Source organism: Oreochromis niloticus, linkage group LG4 (assembly GCF_001858045.2).
Source record: "Oreochromis niloticus isolate F11D_XX linkage group LG4, O_niloticus_UMD_NMBU, whole genome shotgun sequence".
Lineage (NCBI taxonomy): Eukaryota > Metazoa > Chordata > Actinopteri > Cichliformes > Cichlidae > Oreochromis > Oreochromis niloticus.
This window is the reverse complement of record NC_031969.2, coordinates 32,709,271-32,721,306: the sequence shown is the minus strand read 5'-3', so window position 1 is coordinate 32,721,306 and position 12,036 is coordinate 32,709,271. Positions and strand designations below refer to the sequence as shown.

Here is a 12,036-nt window from a genome sequence, read left to right as displayed (position 1 = left end):
GATGGTAACAGTATAAGTGTCATTGAGCAGTTAGATTGTATAATTACCCCAAGTTTTCCTGGAAAAACGAGTGACTCGTTTTATTAATGCAGTAATTTTAAATACGACAATCAAGGCCGCTTTCTGCCTGCTGTGCACAGATGATTCACCAGTGGAGCAATAAAACCTCAACACCAAATGCAACACGGTGTGTTCACGCATTTTTACATTTCTCACATAGTGACAGCAGACCAGCCTCTCACTCCAAAACATGAGCTCAGCTGGAGCTGCAAGTTACTGAAAACTACAAGTGTGAAGAAAAAAAAAGGTTTAACACAAAGTATTAAGTATGTAACAAGTGTAATGTTACAAAATAAAAGCTTTGAGCTCTGAATTTCAAAATAAAGAGTTTTGCAAGAGGATACTGTTACAAATCATTTACAGATATAGGGTCACATGTGGGTCACCCAGCTGATTTATTTCCTGCAGTCGTTTGTGACATTTTTCCTTTGGTTTCATTTCTTAAGCAGCATTTCAAGTGTCCGTAGAATTTCTTGTGAAATACCTTTTTGTTGGTAAAAAGTGATCTGCCAACGGAAGTCTTGGTGTGACCGGACATAAGCGCAAGCTGCTGTTGTAACACTGAAACTGGTGACACGCCAACGTTCAGTGTGTGTTTCTCACTACTTTAACTTCACACACGACACAGACACAAAGTTCTGATTCTGAGCTCCGTGTTTCACATATTTTGGTTAAAGTTCAAACTGTGAATTTCATTTTGTGGATTTTAGTTTTGGTTACACTTATTTAGCATTCAGTCTTTACTGATCACAGAGAGAAAACTCATTAACAGCGTGTCATCTCAGTGGACTTTTTCTGTTCCTTTCTTTTGGCATTTTCGTGTCTTTGTAGTTTTATTATATCCTTTTTACTCACCCTATGTCCTTTTAATTTGACATTTTTGTCTGAAGGATTTGAGCCTCTTTCAAGACAACTCCTTTCAGTAATTTTTGTAATTCTTTTTGTTGCTTTGGGGTCATTTTAAAGTGTCATAATGACTGGTTTGCATCTCTGTTTTTCACCATTGATAGTATGTTATTTGTCTTTCTGCACTGATTTTATTATTCATTTACTTCTCTCTGTCTCTCTCTTTTGAATTTTTCTTAATTGTACCCTTTCAAAAATAAATCAGTTAGCACTACTACCCATGTTTTCACTTTAACAAATAAATCTGTGTTATGTTATTACTGTGAAATTATTGTTATTATCATTTTAACTATGTTCCCACTGTAGAAAATGAACAATTCATTATACTGAATGGCTCATTTATAATGGGGGAAACATTAAGTATTTGTCAGTAAGAAGGCTATACAACTTATGATTATTCAGATGATTCAGATTTTTTAAGTTGTAAATTAATTTGTAAAAACCTCCAAGATTCAAGAATCTATTTGTCACATCCATAGTTATACGAGTACAACACGCAGTGAAATGTATCCTGACACGCTCCTCGGCTGTGCAGAAAGAGAGAGAACATTATATACATTAAGTGAATGTATACAGGAGGACATTATATGCAGCAAGTAAGTGAATTATGTACATTAAATGCATGAAATAAAATAGACAATCTGGAAATTTTAAATTGAGAACCTGAAAAAATACATTGTACAAGTGGGTGTTAAAGTGTCTAGCCCAGGGGGCCAGATTGGACCCTTTTGTGGCGCCGATCTGCCCCCCCCCGGTCGTATGCTGGACGCCCCTGTTTTATACCAATATGTTGCTTTGTAAATATTTTGTCTCCTTATCTCAGTACATGAGTAACGATGATTTTATTAGACATTAAAAAACGAAAGAAAGAGCAGCTGTAGTACTCTGTGTCGGTGTGCACTTTGCGGTTGCAGGCTGCAGGGTTTTCCCACATGACCGTGAACGCAGCGTCAGATGATGAGAGTGGGTCATCAGCTGCAGTCAGTCAGGTGTGGTCGGCGGGGAGACGGTCAGACCGTCGGAGCGGCGATCCAGCGGAATCAACGGGCACAAGGCAGAGTGTAGCACCGGTCTGTGAGCATAACCCACCGTCCGAGCACCGCGTCATGACCACAGTAAGTTCGTTTTTTAAATAAACGGCGGCTGGTTGAAAGTTTCTCCGAGCACTGAAGTTTCCCGACGTCTTGGCAGGCCAGCGTCAGGCCCGGACACCGTCACTCCAGGCTGGATGAACAAATCTGGAAGTTTGAACGTTTTCTTGCTAGTCTGCAGCTGTACACGCAGTACCAAATACACATTTAGCCTTTTAACGAGCTGTCATTGCTTTCTTCTTTATTTACACCCGTTGAATTAACGTTAATATTTATTTATTTGCCATTTTTGTCCCGTTTTTGCCTCACCACCTACAGGTCGGTGGTTTGGCCATCGAGCTCTAAACAAAACTACAGTTTAACGTCAGCACTGTGTTATTTTATTTGTGCCGTATTGAAGCACGTCCCTGATTCATTTTTACAATGTTCACAGAAGTGACTCTAAATTTGAATTGACATAGTTTGATTTAATTTAACGGAAAATGAATATATTTCGCATGGAGTCAGGCGTGTCGCTCCACCAAAACCTACAACGCTCGCGCAATAAGACTTTCGAACGTGTTGTCCCAGCAGCGGGTCAGAAACTGCCAGTAAAGGCCATTTAAGATTTTTAAAGCTGAATCAGTGACCTGAGGCCACCCAAAGACCTATAGCCATCTCTTCTAATGTTCCAGGGAATTATCTGCCAAACTGCTTCCAAAATCTAAGCAAAAACATCAGTTTTCTACGCCCAAGCGTCTTAAACCCGAGTCACACAGATTTGGGACTTCTTTGCTCCAACGTTATGTATTATATTTCAATTCGGCATGTATAGACACACAAGGTTGCACGTAATTTATACTTTTATTCAATAATTTGCGGTGCCTTACATGGTTGTCGAAGTCTAGTCTAAGGAGCCAGTCCGTTACTTTAAATTTAGATTTATTTTTCTTTATTCAATCACATGTAAATTTCGGTGCTTGGTGTGAGCCGAATGAAAGACGATCAGTCCAAGACTTTCCGGGGTGTGTAGTTTTATTGTTGAAGGCATTGTTTCTGCCGCCACATTATGAATATTTACATTTGCGTTTGTTGGAGTGGAGATTGGCGTCGCTCTACTCACGACAGAACAGCGTCCTGGGGCTGGATTAGCTCGCATTGTCGAAGTCCAGCCTTTCCTGTTTTCACGGAAAGCGAACCCAGCATTAGCCAGCTCAGCTCTACTGTTTTACCTGAAGAATTTAGAAAAACAAAATCTGGACGATGGTCGTCAGTGAGCTGCTGTTATTGCTAACACAGATAAGGCATTGGATGGGGGTGGATAAAGCAGGAATAGGAAGTTATATTTAGTGACTCAGCTGCTGTTTGAGTAACAGGCAGGGAGTTAAGGCGGGACACAGCAAGCAAAAAGTTGTGAAGTCTGATGTGATTTGGTCTGACTTCTCATTACCTTTTCTCCTTGTGTTTGTTTAGCTCCTTTTGGTGAACCCTCCTCGTGCAATGAAACAGGGAACGGGTGACTTTTTAGCCAACCACCAGAGGAACCGAAGGGATTGAGTCAAAGAAACCTGTGCAGATGTAACCGCTGCTGTTAAAAAAGAGGAACATCTTAGTTTCTTTCAAGTGCAACTACCAAAAAAAAACAAAAAGAGGAGGGGGTGGAATTCTGAGGAGTTGAGGGCAGTAACTGGATTTATGATCAGGACTACCACAAAATGCCAAATGTGTCTATCCTGGAACCGTACACGTGAAGACTGAGCATCCAGAGGAGGAGTGCTGGAGCTGCACTGACACAACTGTGGAGGAGTTGTTGGAAATCCCCCGCAGGAGTGTTGCTGGGTGGAACTGGAAGTAAGGTGGAACCACGGTGCTGGCCCTCGCCGTCGAGCGTGAATCATAAATGCAGAGCTCTCGAGAAGTGCCACCTACTCTGCCGGCTGCTGCGGTTTTGCTTTTAAAACAATGTGAACATCAGAACTGAAACTATAGTGTAACTGGAAATGTCCTCACGCCCAAAGGGGAATCGAACCTGTGATTTCTGGACAAACTCTTGAGGTGGTCAGCGTTTGGAGGCGGAACAAGGCGAGCGCCGCATGTGCACTTGGAGGGAAGGAAGCTCACCTTCCTCCTATGAAACTGGTTTTACTTGGAAATCCAAAACAAGGCCGTCCAAATGGCAGGGAAAGACTACAATCATCTCTTTAAGCTGCTCATCATTGGAGACTCCAGTTAGTACACTTTAACTTGTTTACATCTATCTGCAGTCAAAGCTTCTCTTTTTTTTCTTCTTTTTTTTAATGGAGCCCAGCAAGAAACAGATGTGTGAACAGACACTTCCAGTAAATTTAGGCTGCCGTCTCTGTGGCCCAGTAGAACCATAATAAACCTATTAATAGGAACGTTTCCATACTGATGAACTGGTGAGGTCTTACTGGTTGAAATCACACCATCACCATCCTGGCTTCTGGTTTGTTTCAGAATTGGTTTGAACTGATTTTTGCCGATCACCTGGTCTGGTTGTCACCTGTATGTGAAAGAAGCTTGATGAATGAATCTCAAAGGTGTTGGCGTTGTAGCCCTCAGGACCCCTCACAGACTCAGTGGCTTCTTACTGCCTGCTTTTATAGACTTGCTTTAAAGAGGACCTGTGTTCATTCCCAGCTCCATGTGTTTGTCCTTGCAGTTAAAGTAGCTTTATGTGATTTAAAGTTAGAAAACAGATTAAGATTAATTTTATTATATTGTGCACAGCTCATACAAATTAATCCTGAGCTCATGCCAGCCCAGATGCAGGGTTTGGATTAAGGACTAAACGTATGCAAAATATAAGTGTAGGCTACATGCATTTGAAAGACAACCTGTTCTTATTTGTAGCGCCATAATCTCATTTCTCGACGCAACTAAAGCAACTTTGCATGATTCACAGTTCAAAATAATCCTCCCTTAAATCATACTGAGCCTCGGTGCGGCCCTTCAGCTCATCCTCTGACTGAAACAAGCTGTTTAAGCCCCGCCCCCTTTTAAATCAGTTTTCTTGTGATTGGCTGCCCCCTTGCAAAGCAAAGGTTTGAGCTTTGGGTGGGTGGAGCTTTCCAGATTAGAGAGATCGCCTCTTTATGACATCATACAGATCCAACAGCAGAAAAAACTGTGAAACAGAGCTGTCGGGGATCACGTTCCACAGCAGATATTTCAAATTTTTCTTTGTGATGTTGTTTCCTAATGTGCTACAATGTCTCAGATATGAAATGTAGATAGAGCTCACTGCTCAAACCAAGCACAGAAACCAGAGACGTGTAAGACGTCACAGCTCGGGTATCGGACTCGGCTGTGGTGGGCGTGTCTGATGGAGTGCTGAGCTGTGATTAACACTAGCTAGATTGGTTAGGAAGCTCAATTCATAAACTGTACGGATGCCTCACATGGGCCCAGATATCTGCTTATAGTACAAAAATACATATATTAATAGATTTTCAGTCACTGAAACTTAAGCACAAACTTCTTAAACTGTCAAATAAATCCATAAAATGTGCTTTGAAGGCACCAGCAAACACCGCCCATAGGTTTGGGCAAAGGACGTGAATATTGAAGGCTGCAGACTAGGTCCCGTGAGGGGCGGGGTGCAGCTTTTAGTTTAAAAGGTCATCGGTAAAATAAAGAGTCCAGGACTGGGGTGGTGTGATATATCTGAAACCAGTAAGAGTGACTGAGTACCTAAATAAAAATAATGATAATTAAACTTCAACATTTCATGAATCCAGATGTTGTTCGAAAGCACAAAGTCCGAGTTCAAACGCTGCAAAGCATGTTGGGATGCCAGCACCGCGGGCCTCAGCAGAGCCTGGTTTTGTGTTGGGAGTGCGTTCCCAGGAAAACTCCGACTTGTTTAATGTCACTTTCTCAGCACGAGAACAAGAAAACAAACTGCCTCCAAGCTCGTAGTAAAACAAAGATGAGCTCCATAAAACAAATGAACCTGATACTCTGCTTTAGAGAGAGCAGGCTGCAGTTATTGATCGAATGTTGTAGTTTCAGGGCTTTTGGGGTCAGGCCTCCTGCAGGAGGTGCTGAGTCACTGTCAGTCACCTTCCCTGCAGGAACTTATTTTAGTGCAGTGGGTGGATTTCATCGCTGCACATGAGACGCGTGCCTGGATGGAAACACGGTTTCAGGAAGCTGCTGCAAGTTTTCAGCTTGACATAGTTCTCATGCCTTTAGTTGGCAGAGATGTTTCTGTGAGGAGTAATGCTGTCACATTTATCGTCCATCTGTTTGTGGCGTAGCAGGCAGAGGTTTTAGTTCCCGATAAACGAGCTTCGTCTCCGAGCCTGCTGAACAAGTCTAGTCGAGTCTTGTTTTGAAAAACCACTTAAATGATTGAACCAAGCAATGATTTTTCTTTTTTTCCTCCAGCTTCTGGAATCTGATTTTGATAGACACCACAAGTTTGAGCTGCAAACATCCAGCCTGCAAAGCAGATGCAGGACTTGTTTTTACAGGCGTGAAATCTTTAACGCGTTAATGCTCTGAGAATACTGACTTTCCCATCGATTTCTCCGTTTATTCCGACGTCTTTCTGCTTCATCGGCTCACCTCTGTCAGGTTTTTTTTTTCTTCAGATGAAACTCTGCTTTTCTCACATGTCCAGTGCGAGTTCAACCTTTGCCCTATTTTGTGTTGTTTCACTTTCCTTATCTCACCTCCTCCCATCTGTGTATTTTGCTGGTATGTGGCTGTCACTAAAGTTACAATGGAGGACATAATAGGCTTTACTCAAACAGATATTAATCTCGTCCGTCTGATCTTTTCCCTCCCTTTAGATGTGGGAAAAAGCAGCCTCCTGCTCCGCTTCGCAGATAACTCCTTCTCAGGTGAGTTGGTTACATGAAAGGTGATGCCTGCTCACACTAAACACACAGCAGACTCCAGTTATAGGCCGAGAATTAAAAGCATTTTATCAGGAGGAGTCATCTCATCTCCAGGAGTCATAAGAGCTGTCCTAACACGTCAGGAGCTGCAGGAGGGGCAGATCTATATCCTCATCAAACATTTAAATGCTTCATCCATTTCCTCTGAACGGTCTCGTGTGCTCGCACCCAAGTGTCAAACAATAACTGCACTCCTTTAGGAATAATAATAACCTGTGTCAGCATTTTGAATTCACTCTGTAGCGTGAGTACACAGCCAAGGACGTGGAACAGAAGCAGAAAGTTGCTGAACTGAAAGCAGAGGTGAAACTAGTGTAAAATGTCTCTCGTGAGCCAAATCTCAAAGTGATCAGGCTGTAAAGACGAGTTTGATCCCAGCAGAGGAAGTGACTGCGTCTGGCATTTTCTAACAAGAGTCCAAAGTTTATTTACAGTTTGTAGTTTTTTATTTGTTGACTGTTTCATAACAGGAAGCTCAGGTGTTGGAGAAATGTGGTTGTTGAATGTGTTATTAGTTATGAAGCGCTACCAGCAGCATTCTCACTCAGGCTTGTTTACAAAGTGTAGGCGGCTCCATGGAACACGCATCTTACGGTCGATTAAAGCGTGTCACTGGACGGTTTGTCCGGCCCTGACGGGACTGACCAAAAGTTCTCATGACGGCTGGAGGACGGAGCCAAAAACACACGGCTCAGTTTTTTCTTGCTGGAATCACAAACATGTAAGCTGGGGTGGTGGTGGTGGTTCAGTGGGCTGTAGCTGCGGCCACAGATGGTCAGTGTGACAGCCAGCTGTGATCCCGTCTGAGAGACCGTTTTGGAGCCTTGGCCACGTTTCTGTAGTCTGTGGGGAAATATCGAGGTTTTGGAGCGGAGTTTTTCCCACATACTGCTGGAATCAAATATAGTCCTCGAAGGCGGGGAGAGGATGTAAACGGGTGGAGCGAGTGGAACTGAGCCAGGCGCTCCTGACAGGACGCCAAAACATCTGAAGTGGTGGAGTTGGTGCGTGGGGGGGGTTACAGGGAACAAGGGCCTGCAGCTGCAACAGCAGGGAACACACACACACACACACACACACACACACACACACACACACACACACACACACACTTAAAGGTATTTAACTTTTAACTGACTCCACAGTGCACAGTGTGTTTTCCTGTCATCGCTGTTATTTGAGTACGACGCTGTGTGTCTGGACTCGCGTTGTTGAGCAGTATGTCTGCGTCACTCTGATGGCTTTTATTTTTTCTCTCGTGTCGTCTCGTGCAGGCAGCTACATCACCACCATCGGCGTAGACTTTAAGATCCGGACGGTGGACATCGATGGGGAGCGGGTGAAGCTGCAGATCTGGGACACGGCGGGGCAGGAGAGGTTTCGAACCATCACCTCAACGTAATGATCTCTGAAACTTTCTCCCCTGAGTTTCTCTGAATGACTGTGTGCAGTGCACTGCAGCATCATCGCTGAGGTCATCAGTTTATTCCGCTTCACGTGTCCCCAGGTACTACAGAAACACCCACGGCGTCATCATCGTGTACGACGTGACAAATCCAGAGTCGTTCGTAAATGTTAAGAGGTGGCTGAATGAAATCTCCCAGAACTGTGACAACGTCTGCAAGATCCTGGGTAGGTCGACCATAAACTCATCCTGACTATCAGTGTTTCAGTGTGAACTCTGACCCGCTCACAGGTGTGGCGAAAGCCGCTGAGAGGCTCCGTCTGCTTCCAGGTGACGTACAGTTTGTTAAAGATGCGGCTTAATTCATTCAGCTCCATTATCCGCTTTAAAACATATCCAAACTCAATTTTCCAAGTCTGGACATTAAAGTCCACATGGTGCAGTAAGCTGGAACTTTATTTTTTTAAACTCGAATATGTTATTTATGATATCATGCAGGCAGATTTCTGGTGAGGAGAGCCTCTTTGCTCTCACCAACAGTTTAAATTCCTGATGGTGAAATGCTGAAAGTACCGTCCGCTGAGTCTTCATAAACAATTTTGTCCTTTTGTTGATCCACTGTGAAATGTTTATTAAGACAAACTGTTGTTATTGCACTCATGTGTTTTTTTAGATTTCTCAGGTTCAGTAAATGTGAAAGTTTTTCTACTAATTTTAAAAAGCAAGGTTATTCTGCAGGTCTGACTCTGGGGAGGTGAAATTGTTTACAGCCCATTAACTAAATCAAGTTTCAATCAATCAACACTGACACTTAAAAGTTGCTGTGATTCATTTCAGACCTGCAGCATCAGTTATTAATATCTTATTTTACATATTAATTGCAGATAATTCTGCATGCTGAGTTTTTTATGGTGCATTTGAGTTTCACCCTGGTTGAGGAGAGAGGACGTCTGCAGGAAGAGTTTAAAGATGGATTTTCCTTCTTTCCTCAGTGGGGAACAAGAATGACGACCCTTCCAAGAAGCAGGTGGATACCCAGGATGCTTTGCGTTTTGGGGAGTCTGTGGGTGTCCGTGTCTTTGAGACGAGTGCCAAAGAGAACATAAATGTTGAAGAGGTGAGGCGAAGCTTCAAATGATTAACATCCTCTGATTTAAAATGATTTTTTTTTATGTGCAGTTTTTTCCCATTAAAAGGTTAAAAGTCTTTGTTCCTAATGTTTTGTCTGTAAGGTTGGTAGTGAATCCTTTAATGACAGGCTCGTAATGAAGATTAGAGCGTGGTGTTGTAGTTCTCAGTGTGACCTGATGGGTGCAGTGTTGTTTCACTGCTGTCATCCAGGCACAGTGACGCAGAAGTGTCTCGTAATGCGATGGCGCTGCAGGTTTAATGCAGCGGCGCTGCAGGTTTAATGCAGCGGCTTCCTTCATACCGGACGGTCCAGCCCTGCAGATGAAGATCATCTCATTATTACACTGCAGAGGGTAACGATGAGGAGGAGGGGTCTGTTTTCAAGCTGTTTAGTTTCTTTAAAAATGGAACGAAAGCACGCCAAGAGTTCCGAGCAGACAGAGGGAGACTTTGGTAACGGCAGAGATGGCGGTTTGTCCTCAATCCTGCTGATAAACACAAACAACAGCAGGGACACTGTGACTGACCTCAGAGCTCCAAGGTACAAATATTCACGATGGAAAGCTCAGACTAGACTCATGTCCTTACTCGTGTTTTAATAACCGAGACTAAAGTAAAGGCAGGATCATATGTGACTGTATGTGGTCATTCCTGTTATTTCTATCCAAGAGTATTTGCTTTATTTTTAAAATGTCTTCAGTGACACAAACAGTTTCGTGCACGGTTTCACTCCTGTTTGAGGGTCGGGGGGTGGGACATCGAGGCCGCGTCAGATAATCCTGAAGTCTGAGTGTGTTGTTTCTGCTGCTCTGCTCAGATGTTCATGGCCTTCACCCTCATGGTGCTCCGGGCCAAGAAGGAGAGCCAGAACAGAGTGGAGAGGGAGCGGGAGCGGGAGAAGGACACGGTGAACATCAACGCCCAGCGAGACCGAGACCGCAGGAAGAGAGGGAGGAAATGCTGCTGAGACGCCGCTTCCACCCACGGCATTCAGCTGAGACTGAACTCTGTGCCTTAGAGGCCGTCTCTCACTGCAGATATGAATGTTAGCAAGTGTGGAGCTACAGCACAGCAGGCTGTAGCTCTCACTGTACCTGAGGGTCTACAGTCTGCCAGCACTGAATGCAAGTAGCAGCCAGGAGGTCACATGACCTAAAGGATCATTCTGGTGTTTATGCTTTTTTTTTTTTCCCTTCCTAACCACACTGCAGCGTTCCATGTTTGTTAGACTGAAGCTAAAGAGTGACTAACGTGCAGGTTGGTTTGTGGATGCTAACCAGAAAAAATGTATTTTCTGTGACGTTTATTCATACGAGTGGATTCCTGAGCTCGCCTTAAATGACTCGTTCAGTCTGAGCTACACTGGTTTATGAGGAGGTGTGTGACGTTTGATCATCAGCACCTTTAAAACTGTCTAATTGAAGTTACACCACAAAACAGGAAGTTGGTCTGAACCTCTTGAGCGTACATATATCCCGCCTTCTTCTTCACCCCTAGTGACGAAAGATTACAATTTTCAAACACCTCAATGAGCAGGAAACAAAACCTAATTTCATCATTAAAACTGATTATTTTATGACTCATCTCTCCAAAGACGGAATTAGTATATGGTCACATGTAGCCAAAGAACTTTCCACCAACATGGCACCGATGCTTGAGCTCACGAGCCGGGGACTTCTGTGGTGACCAATCAAACACGTTCCACCTTTTTGCCGTGAAACGTGTTTGATTGGGCACTGCGTCAGTCAATAATGCGTCCTGATGGAAAACCCTGAGATTTGGTCACATGTCGAGTCTGTGCTCCCACCACAGCTGCACAGCTCTTTAGGGAGAATCCATTTTTATGTTAAAGTGCTGCGATTCTGCTCGTTTCCTCCATGTTTTTAAAGCAGCTTTGCATGATTGTTTCAGACAGGCTTCATCCTGTCTGAAACAAGCCGATAGCTTCTCCCCTGTTAAGTCAGTTTTTCTCTGATTGGCTGCCCCTCATCAGCAGAGGTTTTGAAAGTGGGAAAATAATGACCTCACGACCTTTCCTCCCCTGCACAATGACAGGTTATAATTGTATGTAGGTTTCACTGAAGCTAAAGTCAAACTGCAGGGATTTGTTTCCAGTTTGTTCCTGTTTACCTTCTGTGACACGTGGAAGATGAAAGCCATGTCACGCTCCACGTCTTTAATCGCCAGTTCTCATGTTAGTGGGAAAAAGGGAGAAACACTGAGAAACTCTACATGTGTGTTTGCAGTGAACTAAAACATGCAAAAAAACACCAGCATGGTCCTTTAACTTTGGTCTTAAACCACTGTTTAGTTTTTTTTTCTTAATACAGAACATGTATTTAACCAGTGAAAGGGAGCTGTTTGTTCAATTGTGACATTAACGTGTGTGATGAGTACAAACTGTCTGTATGCCTTATTTCAGTCTGAATGAGGCCAGTAATCCCAGCCTACAGAACGAGCCCAAAACATGTTTTAATGTAAATCTGATGCCAAGCAAATGTGTCCAAATACAATAAAAGCAATAAATTCAGTGATT

At 43.4% G+C, this 12,036-nt stretch overlaps 1 protein-coding gene across 1 annotated transcript; it reads left to right on the top strand.

The window, feature by feature from the left end:
- The first annotated feature begins 1,886 nt into the window (after positions 1-1,886).
- On the top strand, positions 1,887-12,034 carry si:dkey-16l2.16 (ras-related protein Rab-35). The gene is made up of 7 exons (XM_003442572.5): positions 1,887-2,081; positions 3,510-4,264; positions 6,857-6,907; positions 8,239-8,362; positions 8,472-8,596; positions 9,362-9,486; positions 10,318-12,034. Exons 2-7 carry the CDS (start codon positions 4,210-4,212, stop codon positions 10,465-10,467), a joined length of 630 nt encoding a protein of 209 aa, XP_003442620.1. The 5' UTR covers positions 1,887-2,081; positions 3,510-4,209; the 3' UTR covers positions 10,468-12,034.
- The last annotated feature ends 2 nt before the right edge of the window (positions 12,035-12,036 follow it).